This window comes from Crinia signifera, chromosome 2, assembly GCF_055691185.1.
Source record: "Crinia signifera chromosome 2, ASM5569118v1, whole genome shotgun sequence".
Taxonomy (NCBI): domain Eukaryota; kingdom Metazoa; phylum Chordata; class Amphibia; order Anura; family Myobatrachidae; genus Crinia; species Crinia signifera.
This window is the reverse complement of record NC_139218.1, coordinates 277,233,532-277,259,715: the sequence shown is the minus strand read 5'-3', so window position 1 is coordinate 277,259,715 and position 26,184 is coordinate 277,233,532. Positions and strand designations below refer to the sequence as shown.

The window sequence follows — 26,184 nt, the reverse complement described above, 5'->3', positions numbered from 1 at the left end:
CCAGATGTACTGCCCTGTCTCCTGGTAGCGCCTCCATGCTCTGGACACAGCAAACCTTCTTGCCACAGCTCGCATTGATGTGCCATCCTGGATGAGCTGCACTACCTGAGCCACTTGTGTGGGTTTTAGAGTGAAAGCACCGCCAGCTTTCAAAAGTGACAAAAACATCAGCCAGAAAGCATAGGAGCTGAGAAGTGGTCTGTGTTCACCACCTGCAGAACAACTCCTTTATTGGGGGTGTCTTGCTAATTGCCTATAATTTCCACCACAACACCATGTGATATTGATTGTCAATCAGTGTTGCTTCCTAAGTGGACAGATTGATTTCACAGAAGTGTGATTGACTTGGAGTTACATTGTGTTGTTTAAGTGTTCCCTTTATTTTTTTTTGAGCAGTGTATTATGGGTGCAAAAACTAATTTACTGTATGACATGGAAAATGCCAAAAAGGGGGAGTGGCCTATGCAAATAAGGGGCGTATAAGCCGATGTGTGAAAAGCTGTGTATCTCCTCAATGTCCAAACGAAGGAGTGAGGAAGAAGAGGTGAATCATGGTTAGAATAATCAGTGAGAAAAGGTGCATCATCGGGGGAAAAAAATACCACAAAATAATAATATATTAATGTGGCGCTTCTAAAGAAAAAAAAAATATATATATATATATATATATATATATATAGATCATTTAAATAATAAAAAATAGACTTGTAGACACCAAAAAACTGTAAGTACGTAAGTTGAGTTCATCTAAATAAAAAAGAGAGCAAAATGGAGAGCCATACCAAAAAAAAGGAGAGCAGCATTCTCCATTTTTGCATTGAATACACAAACGGTGAGGTACACAAAATTTCCCATAAGAAAACAATGGCGAACAACAGCGATGACCAAGCGGCAAACAAGGCAAAGCTCTGTGTTTATGTTTGGCGATCCTGGAGCGTTGAATAGGGTGAGGTACATTTTTGGAGAGAGGACTGCCATTCTCGCAAAAAAAGCAAACCTCGTCTGAAAAAAAATGTGAAATGGAAGCATTGAATACTGCCCAGAGTTGGAGTTTTCAATACTTAAATTATTAAATACAGTAGCTTTTGCTTTAAACATGACTTAGAACAGCTATAAACCTATCTACATAAATTAATAAGAATTTACCATAATAATAATAATAATATTAATAAAAATAGTAACAATAATGACTTTACCTGTCTGACACAGTATAATTTTTCTTTGTAGCTGTACACACATATCATTAAGTTGATCAGCTTGCCAGTATTTCAGAAACACTTTCCGAGCACCAATCTGTTATGGAAAAAGTGACTGACTTTAAACAAAAACATGCACTTATGCATTATTTCCATATATTTCCCAAATCCACTACAACGGTATATGCTGTACTTCATTAGTGATATATCTACAATAGCTTCTAAACATAAGAATAATGCTTTCTTTCTCTAATTTGCAACCATCAACTACTGTACTAACAATGGAGTTAGACATTTTGGGCTTTATTCTGGTTGATTTGCAAAAGCAAATTCATTCTTTAATGAACAAAAGCATGTGCACTGCAGGTGGGGCAGATGTAACATGTGCAGAGAAAGTTACATTTGGGTGGTGTGTGTTTAGACTGAAATCTAAATTGCAGTGTAAGAATAAAGCAGTCAGTATTTATTCTGCACAGAAACAAAATAACCCACCCAAATGTAACTCTCTTTGCACATGTTACATCTGCCCCACCTGTAGTGCACATGGTTTTGTCCATTAAAGAAGGAATTTGCTTTTGCTAGCCAAAAAGGATCACTTCCTTTGTGTTGTACTAATATTCATAAGAGGGTGTAGTTTAGTTTTTACAAATGGGCATAAGTGGATAGATTACTACCCGAGGCCGGGCCTCTGTAGGGTCTAAGAAATGCTTTGGACTTAACATACTTATGATGCAGTGATCAAGAGCCCTAATTCTGGAACCATAGTATATGAAGTATACCATGTATACGAAGGGCGTTCCCATACCAAAGGGTGTACCCTGCAGAGCCTTGTCCCCAAGCACCAAAGTCTCAGCAGCCCTGCATATGGGACATGATTTAAACAAAAAAAGGAATACTTTCACATCCATAAATTTAGGTGTCTATGTTGTATATTTTGTTGTTGAATATATCCTGAAATATGTGCAACTATAAAGCTAGCATATATACACTTCCAGCACAAAAGGGAGGCAATTGGCATGCATTATTGCAGAAACAAGCACCATATATATGACATATGCAAATATATGCATTGTAAACAGTGGGGTGTATTCATGAAGCAGTGAAAAGAGTGGAAGAGTGGGTAAAATAAGAAGTTGCCCATGGCAACCAATCAGCTTTGAGGTAATGTTTATTAAGTGCATTCTATAAAATTATGCATATCAGCTGATTGGTTGCCATGGGTAACCTTTGCACTGGCTAACTTCTCCGCTCTTCTCCGCTCTTTTCACTGCTTTGTGAATAGAGCCCAATTTGTCTTTAAGATATACAGTATGGGAGACATCAGACACATCTTTAAGGGATATCCTCTCTAAATGTATTAGATGCATCGATTGTGTCGAACTATTTATTATTTAAACTAGAGAAAACCTTGTTAAATTAACTTGTTTACCCTAAATCCAGTGGCGTATCTATAATGGGTGCCTTAGTCCCAGGGGGGCCCACATTGCGCACTTTTTGTAATACTTTCCCTCCGGAGTCCTGTGGTGGTGGAAGAAGGACTGCCAAAATCACCAGAAAAAAGGCACTGCTGCCATTTTTCTGGTGACCTGTGCATGCGCAGTGAAGTCTGAATGCCCTAGTGCTCCTGGTAGAGAGTAGGCTTTCAGGCAGAGGAGTCTGCACACAGATCTCCTCTTCTCCTAGGACGGTAGGGTTACTGCCTAAAACAGTAACCCTACTGGATGGGAAAAAAATGTAAATCAGAATAAAGCTTGGAAAGTGTGGAGCCTCATCAATAATATGTGTGCAATTAAGCTTACCTGGTGTAAATAATTTGTATTGTAAACACTTACATACCTGCCATCCCTGCTGTTTGCATTTCGCAAGAACATGGCGGCATTTCTCTTCTGGTGATGTTCTGTGTTTTTCTCTGGTTAAAACTTCCGCTAACTGCTTGTACCTGAAAGGTGTGAGAAAGTAAATAGGTAAATCTAGTGTCTGATAGCCAGTACTATTTTTCTGGAAAAATAGGTCCAGGAACTCCAGGTCTGGGGATGGATCAATTAAATAAAAATTAATATATATAATAAAGAGAGGGAGGGAGAGATAGATGTATATATTTTTTTTAGAAACAAAGGCACTCACAGGTGACTTTAAAATAAAACGTATCTTATGGAAAGTACATTTTTAGTTCCTGATGACATCATATTTAATTAGAGGTTCAGGAACTGAGTTCCTGCTGGTTCCTGCTGAAAAATAGCACTGCTGATAGCACATAAATACAAATAGATCTACACAGTCTGTATATTGGTTGGCAATGAATTACATTTATACTCTGAACGTTGGCTGAAAAAATAAACCAGATTAATATATTTTTAAATACCTTTTCTTTTATTAAAGCATGACAATACAGTAAGGGCCTTATTCTGATTGCCTCGTTTGGACACAAATTCATTCAGCGTACCGATGTTGGGCGTATACGCATGTGCAGAACCATTTCTGTGCATGTCTGTACACCGGGAGAGTGCAAACTCAGTGAGAAGTCCAGTCGCTGATTACTTGCTCCTGGCCTTCCAAGCAGGGGGTGGAGAGGGGTGTTGCGGCCTGATCAGGGTCATTACCATATGTGCATGCCCTGCGTTCCATGGGCGTTCCCATGAAAATGCAGGGCAAGCATATGGAAATGCGGTCATGACATACGTGCAGGGGGTGACTTAACAGGATGTCAGCTGCCCGCCCATATCCCTGCTTTTCTTCACTCATATGTACGAATGCGAATGGATGTTCACATAAAACATCCGTTCGCATGCCGAGCAGCCGAATTCGGCATGCAAATGGACGGCACGGGCACTACATTCGCTAGGCGGGGATTGCTACATTCGCTTCTGCCTGTGCACGCATCCAAGTGAAGCGATCTGAATAAGGGCCTAAGTGTAATGGCAATATCACAAAGTTAAGACAATTATTTCAAATCCATAATATCAGGAAATAATAACATCATTATACTGACAGATTAAAATTAGAAAGCAGCTAAATCCACATTCATGAATAAGTATTTTGGAAACATTGGCATATAGCCTCCTAATTAGAAACTGGCGATCAACTATGAAACTTTCCCAAGTAGCAAATAATTTTTTGGGAATCTGCTTTGATTCGATCTCTTTTTGAAGTCATGCCTCCAGTCAGGCCATATGAAAAAAAAAAAGAGTTTCTCTTTGAACATTGCGAGGGTTGGCAAAGTATTTTGTATCCATAAGTGTAATATAGCTTTATGGACAGCTGATGAGACAACAAGTAGTGTTCATTCTAGCACCTGCTATCTTTGAAAACCCCTGCAGTTCATCTTACCTGCCTGGGGTTTCGCTGTCTGCTGTAGTGCTTCTAGCACAGTGTGGTCTGTACATCAGCACTGATCTGCAAACCAGACATGTGCTAGAAACACCACAGCAGACAGCGACACCCCAGGCAGAGAACAGGAACTGCATGGGTTTTCAAAGATAGCGTGTGCTAGAATGAACGCTACAACAAGTAATAACTTTCTAATATCTCTAGAAATGTTTAATATCTGGGGTATAAGAAAATATCACCCATTCTGGAGTGAGCTGGGCATAATTGACAAAATGGTCAGTTGTGAAAAGCCATGCCCGACAGAATCTCTTAACAGCAGGTCAAGACCAAAGGGAGTCATACAAGTCAATTTAAATTAGATTACATTTGGGATAAGCATCAACTGTTTAAGATTACCATTAGAAAGCCAATCGAAAGAGAGACTTAGGATTTGTAGAAAATATTTACCTGTAGATACATCTTTGTGAATTTGGCCATTGGAAAGGTGATAATAGAATACTGGGTACTTGTGCTGCATCACGGCGGCACCTTACGCTACGCTGTCAGCATAGCCCAATGGCAGCTTAGCGCAGTCAGTGTAGTGTCTCCGTGGCAGCCCTGCGTAGTCAGCGTAGTGTCCCCGCCAGGCAGCGTAGTCACCGTACTGTCCCCGCGAGCTGCAGCTCTGTCCCCAACATCCCTGGCAAGCCTAGTGAGCGCCTCTCACACTTCGCCAGTAACCACCAGATCCCCTGCGCTGGCGGACGCCAGTGGAGAGGCGCTCCACCTGCCTGAGGTACACGAGCATCTCATACGCTTGTGTGTCTCAGTAATTCTTGCTGCAAGGTACGGCAACCCTGCCCGTGTTCACTTCAGGGAGACGGGCAGGGTTAGGGGTTTGGTAGCACGTGCGTCTCCTGCACAAAGGGGGGGGGTGCGGTGCGCAAGTGCGTCTCATGCACAATAAAGGATGCATTTGCCAGTGCTCCATGTTACATATTGGCAAATGCCTCCATTTCAAACCCCCACCTATCCACGCCAGCCTGAAGCGTGGTGAGCGCAGCAAGCACTGCGAGGGGATGCAGTACGCGTCCTCCCGACCTGTTCCACTATCCATGTCGGCTTGGAGTTGATTTTATAAAGTGAGGCGAGTGCAGTGAGCCACTGAGCCCGAAGTGTGGCGAGCGCAGCGAGCGGCGGTGGAATACACGTCAAGTAATCAACTGTGCTCGCCGCGCTTCGGGCTCACTTTACCCGTGCGCTCGCCACGCTTCGGGCTCAGTGGCTCGCTACGCATGCCACACTTTATATAATCACCTCCATGCCAACGTGGATAGTGTGGGTAGGGAGGACGCGTACCGCATACCCTCACGGGGCTCGCTGCTCCCGCCACGCTTTGGGCTGGTGTGGATAGTGCGGGTGTTTCAGGAACACATTCACACCTGTCATATCATCCATCTGAAACAATAATGATGACACGTGTTAACTGTCAAATGGATTTTACTGACATAAAGAATAAATAAGAAAAACAATGAGCAATGTTAAATAATACCATAGAACAACAAGTCCCAGAAAAGTCTAAAACACTTATTCCTCCGGCACAGTAGCCCCTCCAGATGCAGCTGATGTCGACGCAGCTGCGCCATCCTCGGCGTCGGCTGCTTTGTCTGCAGTTGGGACAAGACCACCCCTAGGGTTTTGCGCCATATGAATTCCTGCAAGTATGTGTCCAGGTACTGGCGTGCAGTGCCCCTCTGCCTCTTATTCCTCCACTTGCAGGAGCCCCAGAGGCTCTCGATATGCTGGGTATGGACACCAGTGTCTGGGTCCACGAAGTTAGAATGGTGGTTGACGTGCATATGGTTGTACCCCGCCTGCTTCAATTCTTGCGTTTTGTATGCACACCGACAGCCTGAGTAGGTCGAGGTACCTGGCTCTATGTGTGCTTCGATGGCAGACATTAGGGCCTTGGTGTAACGGCTGGCCACTGGTGTGATGAAGCATTCACCGGTGTCTTGAGATATCCCACCGAAGAGCCACTGCTGTGGTAGGACGCATTCAACGGGGCTCTTACGCTGGACAGACAGACTTTTGTCCACCACAATGATTTTGCCAGGTCCGCCAATCCGGCTTTGGGGCTGGGACATAAGATCAAGTGTACACGTCTCCCGCATCAGATTGTTATATATAATGGCGGTTTTGTTCGAAATCTTGAGGTGACGCTCACAAAACTGAATGTTTGTCCCACAGCTTCTTATGTGACAGTGCCACATACACTCCTTTACATTGAGCTTTATAGGATGCCCGTTGACACAGGTCTGTGTCTCTGGCAGCAAGTGGTGGCGTTGGAAAAACTCCACCAACTGCTCCTCCATCTCCATCAGGTTGAAAATGGTTAATAGTTCGGCAGCCATAACTGACACAATGTAATAAGTGGTGACACAATGCTGACTGACTACGATAACTGTGTAACGCTGACTGACTACGCTAACTAGGTATGCTCCGGCTAGCCGCGAACGTACTGACTATACACTAACTGCGTAATGCTGACTGACTACGCTAACTACGTTAGTTCGGGGTGGCCACGAAGTACTGACTAGGCTAACTACGCTGGCTGTGGGAAAACGACGCTGATATTATGACAGGGACGCTGACTATGCGGATTACGCTGGCCGCGGGAACGCTATGCTGATTCTGACAGGGACACTAATGGGCCATCAGCAATTAATTGTGACAATCCTCAGATCTGGAGATGATTGTCACAATTATTCTTTAATGTGTGGGCTCCCCCTGGCGATCTCAATCAGAAATTGATGGGGGGGGGGGGTGCGGTGCGCAAGTGCGTCTCATGCACAATAAAGGATGCATTTGCCAGTGCTCCATGTTACATATTGGCAAATGCCTCCATTTCAAACCCCCACCTATCCACGCCAGCCTGAAGCGTGGTGAGCGCAGCAAGCACTGTGAGGGGATGCAGTACGCGTCCTCCCGACCTGTTCCACTATCCATGGCCCTTATTCTACTCGGCTCGGTACGGCCCGCGTGCGGCCGTACCGCCGATGTTTTTGTTCTGCACATGCGCAGAGGTCATTCTGCGCATGTGCAGCCCCCTTCGCCGCAGACGGATTTCGTCCGCCGCAAAGGGGGCGTATAGGGGCGTGAGGGGCTTCAGCCCCTCATTACCCTATGTGTACGCCCCGCGTTTCATGGGCGTTCCCATGCAAACGCGGGGCGTATGCATGGTAATGAGGGCATGACGCCCTCATTACCATGACATGGGGGCGGAAAGCTGACGTCGCCGGATGTCAGCTTTCAGCCCCCTTTCAAGCTCCCACACGGACGATTGTCCGTGTGGTCTGAGCTTGCGGGAGCTGCCGCGGCGTGCGGGCCTGCCTTCGATGGTCGTCGACCATCGAAGGCAGGGGGCAGCTCCCACCATGGTGGAGGCGTAGCCTCCACCATTTTTGTGCGGATCGCCAGCCGTCCGTGTACGGACGGCCGTGGCGATCCGTCGGGTGGGCGGCCCTTGGTTTGTGCGGTCGGAGCCCCGTGTGCGGCTCTGACCGCACCAACCAGAATAAGGGCCCATGTCGGCTTGGAGTTGATTTTATAAAGTGAGGCGAGTGCAGTGAGCCACTGAGCCCGAAGTGTGGCGAGCGCAGCGAGCGGCGGTGGAATACACGTCAAGTAATCAACTGTGCTCGCCGCACTTCGGGCTCACTTTACCCGTGCGCTCGCCACGCTTCGGGCTCAGTGGCTCGCTACGCATGCCACACTTTATATAATCACCTCCACGCCAATGTGGATAGTGTGGGTAGGGAGGACGCGTACCGCATACCCTCACGGGGCTCGCTGCTCCCACCACGCTTTGGGCTGGTGTGGATAGTGCGGGTGTTTCAGGAACACATTCACACCTGTCATATCATCCATCTGAAACAATAATGATGACACGTGTTAACTGTCAAATGGATTTTACTGACATAAAGAATAAATAAGAAAAACAATGAGCAATGTTAAATAATACCATAGAACAACAAGTCCCAGAAAAGTCTAAAACACTTATTCCTCCGGCACAGTAGCCCCTCCAGATGCAGCTGATGTCGACGCAGCTGCGCCATCCTCGGCGTCGGCTGCTTTGTCTGCAGTTGGGACAAGACCACCCCTAGGGTTTTGCGCCATATGAATTCCTGCAAGTATGCGTCCAGGTACTGGCGTGCAGTGCCCCTCTGCCTCTTATTCCTCCACTTGCAGGAGCCCCAGAGGCTCTCGATATGCTGGGTATGGACACCAGTGTCTGGGTCCACGAAGTTAGAATGGTGGTTGACGTGCATATGGTTGTACCCCGCCTGCTTCAATTCTTGCGTTTTGTATGCACACCGACAGCCTGAGTAGGTCGAGGTACCTGGCTCTATGTGTGCTTCGATGGCAGACATTAGGGCCCTGGTGTAACGGCTGGCCACTGGTGTGATGAAGCATTCACCGGTGTCTTGAGATATCCCACCGAAGAGCCACTGCTGTGGTAGGACGCATTCAACGGGGCTCTTACGCTGGACAGACAGACTTTTGTCCACCACAATGATTTTGCCAGGTCCGCCAATCCGGCTTTGGGGCTGGGACATAAGATCAAGTGTACACGTCTCCTGCATCAGATTGTTATATATAATGGCGGTTTTGTTCGAAATCTTGAGGTGACGCTCACAAAACTGAATGTTTGTCCCACAGCTTCTTATGTGACAGTGCCACATACACTCCTTTACATTGAGCTTTATAGGATGCCCGTTGACACAGGTCTGTGTCTCTGGAAGCAAGTGGTGGCGTTGGAAAAACTCCACCAACTGCTCCTCCGTCTCCATCAGGTTGAAAATGGTTAATAGTTCGGCAGCCATAACTGACACAATGTAATAAGTGGTGACACAATGCTGACTGACTACGATAACTGTGTAACGCTGACTGACTACGCTAACTACGTATGCTCCGGCTAGCCGCGAACGTACTGACTATACACTAACTGCGTAATGCTGACTGACTACGCTAACTACGTTAGTTCGGGGTGGCCACGAAGTACTGACTAGGCTAACTACGCTGGCTGTGGGAAAACGACGCTGATATTATGACAGGGACGCTGACTATGCGGATTACGCTGGCCGCGGGAACGCTATGCTGATTCTGACAAGGACACTAATGAGCCCCACACATCCTCAGATCTGGAGATGATTGACACAATTATTCTTTAATGTGTGGGCTCCCCCTGGCGATCTCAATCAGAAATTGATGGGGATGGCCAATCGATTGCTGAATCAGATTTTTAAACATGTTTAATAATCTGGTATTATCTGCGGTTGTTTTTTATATGTGTGGGCATTCCCGTTTCGTCTTCTTCTATTTACATTAAGAAAAGTAGTAACATCTGAAATGACAATCGATTGAGGTTGATGTATGGGCACTTTCCAGAAATGAAGATGCAATCTTTAGATGGGAAAAATCTGTCGATCACTGAAATAAATCTGTAATGTGTGGGCAAAGTCAGATAGATTGTAGAAACCATTTATCTAGCCAAAAAATCACTGGATCTGGAAAACCATAAATTGTGATTGTTGATGTATGGGGCCGATAAGCTGACTACGTAACTGCCGCCGTGAAACTACACAAGTACCGAATACTGTAACATTTTAAGAAGTTCATTAGTGGTTAAAGAAGGAACATGTTCTAGCTATTATGTCAGCCCTGACTGGAAAGAGAAGTGTGCCAACAGATGCACTGAGAAATTTACAGTATTAAATGGATAAGGGAGGTACCAGTAGTGAATTGCCCAAAGAGTTGTGCCAATCTCTCGATTTGGCCTGTAAAAAAGAAAAATTAAAAGCACCAATTTTAGAAAATCTGGCAATGATTTTCGAAGAACACATGGGTTTATAAGATTAGGGATAGATAAGCTGACCCATCATACGTAACCCTCCAGTCTCCAAAGTTAAGAAAACATATGAGACCTTACCATTATGAAAATGTGGGTTTTGTACAAATGACAAATTAATGGATAAACGTATTAAACGTACAGTATGTCATAGTAACAGCCACATTTTTCTTGTGGTCATAAGAAGAGTATTGTTGGGATTTCAGGCAGTATATCTCTAACTATCATATGAAAATAGGCCTCCAAAGAAACTCAAAGCAAATGGATTTGGTCCACAGGAGTATTAGCATAAATATGATGTCATTAGTCAATCCTTCAAATAACATACTAAGAAGTCTCAAAGCTGAAGACATTTTGCTGTTTGTAGTGTGTATATATTTTAAGCAAGATATTTAAGTCTAATAATTCCATAACTGATCCAACATCTGCCCCAGACAGCTTGCGCATTGCACGTCTTTAGATTTGGTCATGTGAAATGGTAAGGAATCAATTGAGTCATAGCGTGTGACTCAGTTGCATATTGATGTGATTCTACTGAAATGCCTTTCATGCATGTTGGACAAGCTCAAATGACCTGCGTAACCAACAGAATTACCTATTGATCAGCATATACTGTGGCCAATGTCTCATATAGTAATAGTAAGACACATGGTTATTTTGGAGGTAAATCATCCCAATCTCACACACTACATAGAAACCATGACCATACAATGATTCTTAGGCAAAGCAGCCACAAGTGCAGATAGCTTGCACAGCCCAAGGTACGACCATGTGAGTAAGCAGATAATAGGCCTGATTCTGAGGGATGTGGTATAAAATAATATACACTGTCTAAGCAGAGAGTTATTAAGTTGCCATGTATTTGGTAGTCAGGGTTAAACGGTTGACATGAAAATAGTTGACACCATTTTTTTTAAGTTTTGGGGTGTCATTCATCTACATTTTTCATCATATGTGACCACAATTAATGCAAACATGTACCATTGTGGGCTCACTCCGCTCCAGGCAAGGGCCCTTATTCTGATCGGTGCGGATATTCCCGCATTCTTACGGTGCGGTCCGCACGCCACGGTGTTTTGCCGCGTGCGGCCATCGTCCGTAGAAACGCCCACGTGTCCTCCGCATTCGGACGGACTCACTCTTTAAGAACAGGGCGTGTTTACGGACGACATACAAAGCATGCGTGTGCGGGAGAAACACTCCGATTCGGCACGGTATTACAGAGTATTACAGAGTATGCTCGGGAATACCGCATCCGAACGGGAGCCAAGCGGTGCTACCGCACGTAAGCGGAGTATTTACGCCAAACAACCCACTATGAAGTATCTTCTGCTATACATCACATGACCCACTTATTCAATTACCTATCCTCATAAAAAACTGCTTATTTGGAATTGGAATCAATTAGATTCCAATATATCCTTACAAGCATGCCTAACACATGCATTGCACACATTAACCCTTACAGCAATGTAAGTGCAATGGTTTGTATTACACCCTGTGTAAAAGATTATAACCAATCTACACATATACTATTTAAAGTGCAAATAAAACCAACAACTGTAAACTTGCATAAAGAATTTATTTAAACAGACAATTAACAGAAATAAAAAAATATAAAATTATAAATTAAATAAGCAGGTCTTTGAGGTCCTGCAGGTCTGCTTGAAGGAGCCGCAGATGGTGCTCCGCTCGCAGGAGGGCCCCACGCACCCCCTCATCTGCCGGTGTGGTGTCATCTGTGGGCATGTCAAAGGGGCAAAAATTAGTCATGTTATTCTTGCATACATTTCACATACTGCGACATAAATTGCACAAATGCTAGGTGACATGTGTGTATATATATATATATATATCTATGTAGAGCATGGGTCCTCAAACTGCGGCCCTCCAGATGTTGTGAAACTACAAATCCCAGCATGCCTTGCCACAGTTTTGCTATAAGGAAGTGTTAAAACTGTGGCAAGGCATGGCGGGATTTGTAGTTTCACAACATCTGGAGGGCCGCAGTTTGAGGACCCATGATGTAGAGAGATAGAGACACACATAGATAAATAGATATGACACATACATATATACATACATGCTAACTTATTTACTACATACTGTATTTTTTGGCCTATACCCTTTACTCTGCAGAAGACATAACAGTCATATTGTTTCTTCTCAGTCACAACCCACCCATGACTAACCAATGACAACCAGGTCATGGCCTCCGTCAATAAGAACTTGTCACAATCTGCTCAGTTTAAGTTCAGTGATGGTTCGTGGCATGGGAGTTATGCAAATGTCAGGAATGCACAGTACACATCCTCAAAATCATAATTCTGTCTAAACCAAGCTACAATTCTGTGAGGGCAAAAAAACAATCAGAACTACAGGGGGTGTTTAGGTAGAGGAGGCTCCTGGGACACTGGCAACTTCTGACTCCATTCCAAGGTAGGCCGGGCCATACTCCATTTATAGCATACATCCTATAAGTTTATAAATAACATTCACCAACAATATAGATTCCACTATTTGATGGGTCATAATCAACGCTTGCAGCAGGTGAATTTAATCCACAAATGATCCACTCATCCCTTTACTCCAGGATCCTGTTTAACTACAACGGTTATGTGGCAGTCAAAATGGAGCTCCAAGCCATCCCACAAACCGGTGTAATTCAGAGGTGTCCTGGATGAAAGGGATGCCTTGGACACCCCATCTAACCCGTACCTGTATCTGTAGCTACCCACTTTGGGGTCTATATGAATAGTATGGGTCAACAAATTTTTATCACCAGTGCAACATAACAAATACCAGTACAACTACTTCATGAATGATGCATTATGTTAACATACCGATCTGCTGGTATTCCGGGGCCTGGCACGCCTCCTCCCCATCGTCATCCGACTCCTCCGGGGCAACCGTGGCCTCCTCAGCCCCCTCCTCCGCCAGCTCCTCTGCAACAACAACCTCCTCCTCCAACTCCTCCTCCACCTCCTCCTCCTCCTCCTCCTCCTCCTCCTCCTCCTCCTCCACCACCACCACCACCTCCTCCTCCACCTCCTCCTCCGCCACCAACACCTCCTCCTCCGCAACCAACTCCGCTTCCACATCCTCCTCCACCACCTCCTCACGCACCTCCTCCTCCTCCACCACCATCTCCTCCTCCTCCACTTCCTCCTCCTCCACCACCATCTCCTCCTCCTCCACTTCCTCCTCCTCCACCCTTGCCGCCACCTCCTCCTCCGGGTCTTGGGCCTCCTCCTGGCCCAGGGCTGCCTCCGCCTCTTCACGGGCCTGTCGTGCTTGGGCTCGTGCTGTGTGGTAGAAAAAAACATCATGGTCAATGTGGGGTCATTGGGGCACATGTATTAATCCATAACAAGACATACATGGAAGGGTGATAATGATGGCAAACGATGCAAGAAAGTAGCTCCTTACTGTTAATGGATTCCAAATTGTGACATTTAAATTAGTATGTGATTGGTAGTAATTTGTTCACACATTACAACCCAGGCATTTATCAATGTGTAACACATATTAGATCTGGCACATTGTATGCATCATAATCCTCAATGCTATGGCATTACATATAAAAGCCACATGACTGCATGTTAACCAGGAAGAAGCACACATAACAGTCTATGGACTTTTAAACCCATGGACACCCACTTATCATGAGACACATTTTATTGTTTATATATGCTATGTTGTAAGTGCGAAATTTCATAGCTAAAATACTCACAATCAGCAATTTCGCCCCTGAGTTGCTGGAGCAGCTGGGGCTGGCGCCTGCGGAGGTCCGACCACCGCCTCTCCAGCTGGCCGAGGGACCTACGCACCCGAGTGCGGGCGTAAATTCGGCGCCCTGCCGCAGCATAGGCCCTCCGCTTATGCCGGTTCGTGATAAAGGGCCCTGCACGGCCCAGCCTTGTCTCCATGACGGAGACAAGAACCCTCAGCTCCGCATGTGTGAAGGGTTCTGCCCTTCGTGTCTCCGCCATGTTGACAATGGCATCTATCAACCAATCAGGTGGTGGCATTGGTTGATCACAGTTATTTGTGTTAATAACTTTATTGTTCATCTTTACATGAACAGCGTGTCTGCGCAAACACAAATGGTGACAAATTCGCATGCCTTCAAAACAGTAGTGTTGATGTATGGCAATGAACAAATCTGATATATATAAAACACAGTGTGTATGCACTTAGCAAATCCAATGACGCCTCGCTCCGCCAAGCAACGCGTGCTATAGCTTAGCAACGCCTAGCTGTACTTAGCATTATTTACTCTATGCATCTATGTGTATGCGTACATTTATGTGTAAAAGACACATACACACACTTGCAGGTATCCTGAGACCAGCATTATACACCAGCCCTGCCTGCCTGCCTGCCTGCCTGCCTGCCTGGCTGCCTGCTCCTTGAAATGTTGAAACATGTGAATAAATTCGAATAGCATATATATATATATATATATATATATATATATATATATATATATATATATATCTGCAAACAAATCAGACATCAACACATGAAAAAATCCCAAACACATTACAGAATAAATCAATGTACTCACCAGTCATCAGGGATAGTATCAACTACAATAATGAAGATATAACAAACACATAAGATCCCTTTAACAAGGTATAATAATTAGCACCAATATTTAACTTCCCCCAAAACTAAGCACATATGATAAATATCTCCTATTTCTTTGCCATTAGGAGGGCAGGCTGGCTAATTTTCGTGTTGTAACACTGACAACTAACACACTGTACTTATTTGAAGGGGTGATTTGTACAATAATTGGTGTGTTCTGTCAACTCGATAACATGTACCTGAAGTATCTTTGCGCCACAGAGTCCCGCAGCTGGTATCCCCTCCGGCATTCAGGGGCGCGGGATGGGCGCATGGGCGGATCTTGCGGCTCAGATGGTACCTCCCACTCATCAAAGGGTATCTCACGCCGCACAGCAATGTTGTGGAAAAATATACACAGGCCCACGATCCTCGACACCATTTCAGGCGCATATTGTAAGTCACCACCAGTGCGGTGGAGCACTCTAAATCGACCTTTTAAAAGGCCAATTGAGCGCTCCACCACTTGCCTGGTGGCAACATGCGCCCGATTGAATGCCTCCTGTGGGCCCGGTGCTGGGTAGCTGTACGGCGTAAGTAGCCAGGGCGTACATGGGTAACCGGAGTCACCCAGAACCCACGCATCACGGCCTTCCAGCTCTTGGAGTCTTTGCCATATCCCGGTTTGTCGGATGACATGAGAGTCATGGGCACTTCCGGGAAACTTTGAGTTGAAGGCGAGAATCTCCATGGATGGGCCACATACCACCATCACGTTCAGTGAGTGGAACAATTTGCGGTTCCTATATATCTTCTCACTTCGAGATGGAGGCACAAATGGTACATGGGTGCCATCCACAGCCCCTATCACATTAGGGAAGCCAGCAATTTGATGGAAGGCCTGCTGGCTTCTGCGCAGGGTCTCGGTGGCAAATGTCATGGCCATGAAGTGCCCCTTGCGCCTGAACATGGCCGACGTCACACGCCTCAGGATTCGGCAGAAGGCCGGCTGAGATATTCCAGCAAGTACTGCCACTACTTGTTGGAATGATCCTGAGGCGCAGAAATGCAACACCGCCAGCAGCTGTGTGTGAGGCGGAATTGCTGTCGTGATCGCGTGTAGAGGGTCCAGATCGCTCTGAATTAAGGTGAGCAGATCCAGAATTACATGTGGCGGTAACCGGTACCTAGTAAGTACCTCATCATCGGGCATAGCAAACAGAGTCACCCGTGTGCGATAGATTCTAGCACGTCCTGGCCTCCTTGGGCGACGAGTGGGGAGAGCCGCAAGTGCCCTTAGCCTCCTCTCCATGTAGCGCATAATAGCTTCTGCAACCTATAAAGAAATGAACATAAATACTGATGCACCTATGCACATAATGGCCATATCCCACTACAAATAGATTTGTAGCCTTCAATACGTACAATAGATGGCCGCCCCGTGAAATCCCGCAGATCCATTTGACTCTCTAATGATGACACAATAATATGAACTCAATACACACCGTCCAAAACACACATATAAAGGTGTCAGCATTTTTTGCCGACATCATGTACTATGAGACATTTCATCTATTGCTGGGACATGTTGTCCTGCAATAGATGAACCCACACATGTTTAAGACCTGTGAGTGAAATAGTGAACATGTGACATGTTGCAATAATGATACACGCACTTTGCTGGCCCAACAATCTGTAGTCAGTGAGGCAATGGTGCATACATGCATACACTTACATTGTTAATGGATATCATATCTACAAGGAGCATGGAAGAGCTTACCTTAGACCCTGACAAGTCCAGATCTGGAGACAAATGATTCTAGCAGGAAGTCACTATTTATAGGGCTCTCACATGTGTGGTCTATAACAGTAGAGATGAGTATTGCATGACTTGTGGGCTGGATTCTCTAAGGGATTGGGCTACTTTTAGCTTGCACTAAAACGCCACAATACCACAGTAGTCATGAATGAAATGTCATGTCATGCTAGCAAATAGCATGTGTATTGTGCAATAGTCACAGGTGTATCAGAAGATTCTATGCAATGTTAGCATTGGTGACCAGTATTTCATGTAGAACTTTCGCCAGGTTTTACACAATGGAATTTCCGCCACCGTATGCGGCGCGAAAAAACAGCGACGTACGCTCACGCACGGAACGCAGCTGCCGCTGATGTCCGCCAAACAGATTACACAAACAGTATATAAAGGTGTATTAGAAGGTGACAATGTTGTTGCTAACATGGCTGGATCCCAACCAGAGGTGGACCCAGTGCTGCAGCAACTATTTGACCAGATGGACTCCAGCACCACCTATGTGCCACTGCACATGCGGCCAGTGGGTAATGAGGAGGCTGCTGCCCCTTCTACAGCAGGGGAACCTGCACCTGACCATTCTACAGCAGGGCAACCTACACCGGGCCCTTCTGCAGCAGGCCAACCTGCAGCTGGCTCATATCCACCATCAGCAGAATTGTTTGGAACACAACAGGGGACTTCACAAGGTAGTACCATGGCCAGCACTTCAAGTGCAGCGACTGGTGCCAGGGGGCGTGGCCAGGGACGTGGCAAGGGGCGAGCCAGTGCAACAGCGGAACCACCCAAAAAAAATAAGGCATATGAAGCACAGGAGCTGGCCATCCTGGTTCCCCGAGCACGTGATTGGATAGAGTGTCCATCCGAGAAGCTGACACACACACGCAGATGGAAGATTTGGGAACAGATAACGGCAGAGATTAATGAAGTAGCGCCACAAGTTCGTGAGACGGACCATGTGAAGAAGAGGCAAGTTGTTTTGTGATACATGTGGCCAGTAATAGCCAAGTAATGATTGAATTGATGCTTAGATGCATTTAGCAAATGGGCCGTGAGGTTGTTACGATACACATACATTATTGCCATGTTATTTCGTTGAGAGTTAGAGTAGGGTGATTGTGAATGTGTATTGTAACGGTTGATATCATAGTTGCATGTAATATTATATATGGGACATTAATCACATGTTGTAATATGTAGCACAGAGCAATGGCTGCAACAGCTAACATTGGGAGTGACATGTATTAATATGTCAACTTACATTGCAGGTGGCAGGACTTCAAAACCAACCTGAAGAGGAAGATGACCAAGCGGTGGGACCACAGCCAGACATCTGGGGCCGGCCCCATGCCATCAGGGCTAGAGCTCACCCCCCTGGAGGTGATGGCCGAGAGCTGTATATCAGTTGAGGAGATCAGGGGGGTGAGCACGATGGATAGCGAGGCCCCAGCTGAAGTGTTTGCGTCTTTTCTGGAAGGTAAATATTGGTCATGCCATAAACTTGTGCAAGTAATTATCGTAGAATGTCTCCTAATTGTGTTTATCTTTTCCCACAGACACCCCACCGCTTGGTGACGACTCTGTTCAGGAGGTGGAGGAGTCCGTGCCACCTGGCCCCAGAGGTAGGCCTGTGCAGCAGCAGGCATCGGGCCAAGCCGATTTGGCCGCCTTGGCCGAGGTGCTTGGGGACATCAACCAGCAGGGAGACTTGGCATCAGAACGGGTGCGTAGGACCGAGGAGATCCTGGCGAGCTTGGTCAGCACCCAGCAGTCCATGGCTGCGAGCATGCAGGCCATGGCTGCAAGTGCTCAGGTGCTGGCCGAGCAAGCCACCCGCCAAAATGATCTCCTCCTCCACCATAATGAGCTTATGGTGGAGCTGGTTACCAGCAACAGGGTCCTAATGGCATCTGTTTCTGGTGCATTACCAGCGGCAACACTCCCTGCTGGCAGGAGGGGTAGACCAGCCAACCCCTCCACATCATCTGCTCCACCTGCCCCAGCATCTGGCCATCCCCGAAGAGCTGCTGCACAGGCCAAGGAGCCTACCAAGGCCAAACGTGGTCGGAAATGAACTTGTGGCTGCATTAATCTCCGCCGTTATGTGTTCCCAAATCTTCCATTGTGCTGTGTGTGTCAGCTTCTTGTGTCCAATCACGTGCTGAGGGTAACCAGCTGAGCCCTTGCTTCATATGTCCTTTGTGGTTCCCCTGTTGCCCTCTTTTGCCTGCCATTACTGTCAGCTGTACTTGAAGTGATGGCCATGGTACTATCTTGTGAAGTCCCCGGTTGTGTTCCAAATGATTCTGCTGATGGTGCATATGAGCCAGCTGCAGGTTGGCCTGCTGCAGAAGGGCCAGGTGTAGGGTGCCCTGCTGTTGAATGGTCAGGTGCAGCTTGCCCTGCTGTAGAAGGGCCAGCAGCCTCCTCATTTCCCACTGGCTGCATGTGCAGTGGCACATAGGAGGTGCTGGAGTCCATCTGTGTGCAATTATATTTGTTTTGTATTATTATTTATTTTGCGGCATTCCTGCCATGTTGTTTATTGTTTGTATGTATTATTTTATGGTCATTGCATCACACTGGCATTGACTGTGACATGAATATAAATAAATGTGTTTACTTTACCCAAAATGTGTGGTTTCATGAGTACATGTCAAATACACATGTGTATTGCTAGTATTAATATTCTGTCATGTCCATTGTTAGCAGTTTGAAAGTGTCTGACAAGTACAGCATATGTGGGTGTTTAGTACGGGTTCCTTGAAGCAGCAATGGTTTCAATTAAAGCACTGACAAGCGTCCTATTAGTGAGTAATGAGTAAAGGAGTAGATTCTATTGGGTTCAGGTGTTAATGGTTGTAGTCATTAGGCGTACGTTCGCCTACCGCATGAACGAGTGGTGTCCGCAAAGCAATAGTACACTTGTGGACACCGCACATTTCTGCCCTTTTTGATCGCGTGCATTCGGAGTGGTTTCCGAATGTACGCCCCCCAACATAAGTGTACTCCCCCGTGTCCGCCCATGTTTCCGCCCCGTTTTGCCCACTTTGAAACTACGCCCATGTGTCATTCCGCATGACGCCCATAATACGCCCCTATTTCCCGAATGATAGCGGTGAACAGTTCTGGACGGGATCTGGCCGAACTGGTACCGAGTCAAAGCGTGGCACATGCGCGTTGCGTTCTCCACGCATGCGCAGACGCCGTAAACACGCGATCCGAAAGTATGCGGTAAAGTCCGCGTCAATCAGAATAAGGGCCAAGGTGGCTTGCTCTGCTACCACTGCCTTGTCACAGATCAATCAAGCACAATCAAGCAAAAGTTGGTAACACATGAAAAAAAAACCATAAAACGTGTGTAGACCAGTTTTGTGTTAAACCGTTGTCATGTCGCCCTTTTGTCAACCTTAACCACTGTCTACTATTTACCTGTTGAACTACTGCATGTTGACCGTATGGTGTCGACTTATGAACTGACAACCTAGACACCATTGGCCTATCATATGGAACCTGATTTTGTAGTCAGACGCACTCATTGATGCTGCTCCATTGATGCAGTCTATTTGCTTCCCCATCATCGTCAGCTATCACCCTGTATCAGGCTGAGTGAACCCTTTTCCTCAGTGTGTATGTGCTGAGCGATCTATCGGCCTGAGATTTTCATAATATTGTTCATGGGCAAAGATACCCAGTGTGTAGTATGCACCTATAGATTTGGATGAGGTTTTTTTTCTGTGCAGGCTAAATACTGCTGTATTTTACACTGCAATTTAAATTTCAGAGTGAGCACACCCCACCCAAATCTAACTCTCTCTGCACATGTTACATTTGCCACACCTGCATTGCAGCATGGCTTTGTCCATAAGAGAAGAAATGTGCTTTGTGTTTCAGTGTGAATTAGGCCCTATGTGTAATCAGTAATAAGGGGGGCTGCTTGCTTTAAGTCACTACAATAGTTGTCTGACTGCCCACCTGCTATGAAAATGGGTGTTACAGTGGCAGACCAAGCCCCCACTACCTGGGCCCTGCCCACCCAGTGTGTAGCTCTGCCTATTCTCAGGAGCAGGTGCCAGCCCTAGGCATAGGCAGACTAGACAATTTCCTAGATTGAAATGGTTCATTTGACAGAGGGGTTTTGTTTCCCCATATATTGTTTGTGAGCATGTTATCCTGTGGGATCATTATGTTTTGTTTGCCAGGCTGATGAGGTCATGACATCTTGTCTCTTGTCATCTTGTGCAGCCAACCCGAGTGCCAAGCAATGCAGGAGCACCTGGGAACTGATGCAAAAATCTTATATTTGTGTGTCACGGTGCTCAGCACAGCACGGACCCTGCCGCTGCCCGCCTTTGTGCAACAGGTTCAATCTGTAGGGTCCTACCCGATGAATGTGGGACCACACATTCATCGGGTCGGACAGATGGGATGTCAAACACTTCGGGATTGGGTAAAATCGGCCCAAATTAGATAAGTGTATGGTCACCTTAAGTTTACTGGTGGTATCATCTGCTAGGGGGCACCAACAAAAATCTTGCCTGGGGCATCAAAGTGGATAGGGCTGGCTCTGCTCAGGAGGGCTTCATCTTTGGTGTGGAAGGTGCTGATTTTTAAAAAACAGAAGTTGGGAGGTATGGTTATAACACCACTAATAAGCAGTGCCGGTGCAAGGCGCCGGAGCGGGTGGGGGGTGGGGAGGAATACGGCCGCCGTGCTGCTCCTGGGGGGGTGATGCGTGATGCCGCCGGTGGCGCGCTAATCTGGGGGGGGGGGAGAGGGATACGACCGCCGTACTACTCACCCTTCAGGAGGAGCCCGGGTGACGGTCTAGCTCAGCGGGCGGGAGGGAGAGCTGGAGGTCTGGCTTAGCGGGCAGGAGGAAGGGCTCGCTACGCTGTGTGCAGTTCAGTCCCGGTGCATGTTAACTGACATTTTCCTCCACCCGCACCGTGTACAGCCGGGCAGCGTCTGAGCACTTGGCTCACCCTCAGACACTGCCCGGCTGAGCGGCTGTACACGGTGCGGATGGAGGAAAATGTCAGTTAACATGCACCGGGACTGAACTGCACACAGCGCAGCGAGCTCTCCCTCCTGCCCGCTAAGCCAGACCTCCAGCTCTCCCTCCTACCCTGTTCCCAACTACTGCCCCCCAGTGGCCCTAGGCAAATGCCTAACACTGCCTAGTGGTGGCGCCGGCCCTGCTAATAAGGAACACATATGAATTACCCTGGTTCTGTGGCTGATTAAAACCAGGTGAAATGCACACCAAGTCACCCAACCACCGATACTGTCTTATTCATATATGTCCCTGATTAAAGGCTATTTAGATTACAAAATTCATGTGTTAACGAACACTGATTTTACTAACAAATATTTGAGACGCAAAGTTATAATGATGGAATGATATGAATGTTTTCCAGAACATTAACCACACCATTAGGTCTGTTGGTTTTAATGATTGATTCAATCAGACACTGTATTATATAAATTACTGTCAGTTCCCTTTATTCATACAAGCTTATCAGTCACTTACACTTGTCTAGATCATAGTAGTGCTGCAAAAAATTGTATAATGAACTACGATTTTTTTAACAGCCGGTCTCTCATTTGCATTTCCATACTTCCAATGGTGGGGGCATCTACTTGCTGACTCAAGCAAAGACTGCAGTGTATTCTTCACAATGATATTGTAGTTTCAAGGATTCTGCTAAATCATTTGTATATAATGCAAGCATATCTATGCTACAGTACACTGAAAATACAGTACACAGAAAATACAGTACACAGAAAATACAGTACACAGACAATACAATACACAGACAATACAATACACAGAAAATACAGTACACAGAAAATACAATACACAGAGAATACAGTACACAGACAATACAATACACAGAAAATACAGTACACAGAAAATACAGTACACAGACAATACAATACACAGACAATACAATACACAGAAAATACAGTACACAGAAAATACAATACACAGAGAATACAGTACACAGACAATACAATACACAGAAAATACAGTACACAGAAAATACAGTACACAGAAAATAAAACAGAAAAGTTGCTTGACTAGTCTAAATAATAATATTAGATTGTGCAGTATTTAGGGGGAATGCATCATGGTGCTTTTACTGTTTGTGTACCCCAAAAATATAGCTATATTTATGAATTTCATTTTTAGTCCAGTTCCTTATCAGGAAAACGGTTCACTTAAAAAAAAAAAATGAGAAAATGTAACAGCAAATAAATAAACATTTCTATTAATATGATTTTATTTACTTTGAGTGACAAATAACAGCATCCAGTACATCATAACTGTAATTATGAGTCTAAAGCATACTGTAATGTAGTGACCTCAGCTGCACTGACTGATGTGGCTGCCAGCAAAACGTAGCATTCCTGCTGCTATTTTCCAAAAGCCAGGAATGAGTGTAGAAATCTTCAAGTCTTGTCTGTGGGATTAATTCCTTGGCTCTGTAAAAGGTCTTGTGAAAAAGAGACTGGCTGACCTTATCTTGCAAAAATATTCAAATCATGAGTCCGGTCATATGTTTATGGCATAATACGCTGCTGGAATACTGATCATTCTCGATGTTATTCAGTCTATTAGTCAGAATGATATTAGAAACAAATCGCTATGGCAGAAGTGCTTATAGATATTTTGTGATCAGCACAATCCAGTGGCATAACTATCGCCCCCGCAATGGTATGGAGGTGCATACAGAGGGAGCTAGTCTCTTCTTTGCAGGGGATGGGGATGGCGACGGCAGCCGCCATCCCCCGCCACCCGCCATCTGTATCTGCGAAATTGTCTGAAGCGGAGACAGACAGGGTTCCCGTCGCCCCGCCGGCCGGAAACTGAGACGCGCGTGTCCATCTCAGTCAGATGGGCGCCGGGCTGCTGGTGGTTCACCAGCGGTGATGTTCTGGCAATTCGCCAGCAAGAGGGAGCCCGGCTCCATCTGTAGTAAATTTGGGCACTGGGTGGTCTCCGGGAGCAATTGCCAGGGATGGGTACAGCTGGCAGATTCTAGGTGAGAGACAATGGTGGCTGCGGAGTTTTATCGTACAGCCGCTCAGCTCAGCTCGCTCTCCTTGAGGCCTGACCCCACCCCCCGTCTGCCATTGGCGATCCAAAGCCAGACAGATCCGGGGGGACTGTGTATATCCCCGGGCTGGCTGCTGGACCCAGCACCTGTAGCCAGGGCTGCCGACAGGGGGATGCCCTGGGTACAGCTGTCCCGGGCCCCGGCCTCTGGCCCCAGCGGTGCCAAACAACACCCCTCCCCCCCGGGCACCCACACACCACCTCCCCCTCCCAGTCACGGCGGACACAGAGGGGCTCGGTGCTCTGCAGGCTGCACTGTGCAGTGTGCGCTCCGGACCTGATCGTGGAGGCTGAAGGAGCCGGAGGGTGATGCCGCAACACGGGTGATGGTAAGTAATGGTAATGGGGGAGGGCGCGTGGGGGGGGGGGTGTGTGCAGGGGGGGGGGTATAGAGCTGTGCCGGTGGGGGCCCGAACTGTAGATCAGTCCCGGGCCCCAATATTTCTAGAGGCGGCCCTGCCTGTAGCGGCATTGTGTGTCCCCAGCCCCGGGACACAGAACCGGCAGCAGCACCATGTCAGAAAGCAGCAGCACAGAGCTCTGGTGCTGCCTCCTGCCTCCAGCAGCAGCGTATCCCATAGCTGCGTTGGGGTGAGCTGATATGTGTATATATATTGCGGGGGAGGGGGGGTGCACCAGGAACTTTTCTGCAGGGGGGGGGAATTTAGGTACGCCACTGGCACAATCTCTCATTTCATTTCTGCTGCCCTGCTACTTATTTCAGCTTTCTTTTGTCTTATACTGTAAGGGGGCATACTCAAGGGGCGCTTTTTGCCTATTTTGTAAGCGATCTATCTAGATCGCTTAAAAATGAAGCACAAATCTCTACGTGTGTACACCACATAGCGATGGTGATGCATCACCATTGCCCACTCAGATATTTAGTGCAGTCAGATTGCTGGGGCTAGATATCTTAGCATACATCGCTCATTTGTTTATGTACTTTGTTGGGTGATTTGGAATCTTTGGGCCACCAATAGAGATGTGCGCTGGACCATTTTTGCAGGATTTGGATTAAGCTCTGATTCATAGTCCATTTTGGATTTGCCAAAACACTGTGACTGGTTTGGATTGGGAGTTGCATATTATTTGATCAAAAATTACCAATGAAAAAAAAAAGTCACATAATTTGTTTCTAGAGTATTAGGAACCTTGATAACATTAATTTCCATTTAAAAAATAGTGAATTTTTAGCAGCTCACAATAATGTTTTCACCAATATTGTCCAAAGGCTGCAGTGAGCTTGCTGTTACTAAGGGCCAGATGCACTTAGCTTGAAAAGTGATAAAATGGAGAGTGATAAATCACCAAACAATCGGCTTCTACCTGTCATATTTCAAACCCAGGCTGTGACTTGGCAGGTAGGAGCTGATTGGCTGGTGGTTTATCACTCTCCATTTTATCACTTTTCAAGCTTAGTACATATGGCCCTAAGTGACAAGGCAGCGGCACAAACACATGGCAGTTTATAGCACATCTATGAAACACGGGGCCTTATTCAGATCTGCGTGCATTCGCACGCAGATCCGATGTTGGCCATCTGCACATGCGCAGACGGGTATCTGCGCATGTGCAGGCATATGGTGCGTGCACCCACGGCGACCTTTCGGGTCGCCGGGTGCACGCACCCATGGCAGCGAGGGGGGGGGCGGAGATGGGCGGGGGCGCCGGGCTGGCCCATTACCATATGGGAACGCCCAGCGTTCCATGGGCGTTCCCATGAGAACGCTGGGCGTTCTCATGGTAATGAGGCAGTGATGCGGGTGTGTGGGCCGGGTAGCTGACATCACCGGATGTCAGCTGCCCACCCACATCACGCCAGCGTGCACGCAAATGTAAGTGACTGAAAAGTCACTTATATATGCGTGCACGCTAAACATCATTTGATGGTCGGTGACCATCGAATGATGTGGGCGGACACCCCAGCAAAGCGAAACATCCATTCGCTGCTGTGCGGCCGAAGCCGCACATTGCTGGGGCGGCGGGGGGGCGTGCGTTCGCCGGGCGAGGTTTGGTGGACTCGCAAGGCTGTGAATTCGCAGCCTTGCGAATCAACCTGAATAAACCCCACTGTCACATCATACTGGCGCACAGTGCACACAACAGTACAAACAATAGATCTATAGATTATTTTAATATATATTTTGAACTCGCAGCTCAGCTCAAACTGCTTGGGCTTATAGAGGCACAGGAGGCACATAAACAAAGTGCAATAAATTGTAGGAATAATAGAATTTAACTATATTTTTTGTCTGGTCTTTTG

At 46.5% G+C, this 26,184-nt stretch overlaps 1 protein-coding gene across 4 annotated transcripts in view; it reads right to left on the bottom strand.

Moving 5' to 3' along the window:
* The window catches only part of MYO16 (myosin XVI), a 388,109-nt gene that overhangs the window by 56,147 nt on the left and 305,778 nt on the right, over window positions 1-26,184 (bottom strand). For all 4 annotated transcript variants that reach the window (XM_083168667.1, XM_083168668.1, XM_083168666.1 and 1 more), the window contains 2 exons: window positions 3,033-3,135; window positions 1,197-1,293 (listed from right to left, as the gene is read on the bottom strand). In XM_083168667.1, coding sequence (XP_083024793.1) covers window positions 1,197-1,293; window positions 3,033-3,135 — 200 coding nt within the window. The remainder of the gene's footprint in view (window positions 1-1,196; window positions 1,294-3,032; window positions 3,136-26,184) is intronic.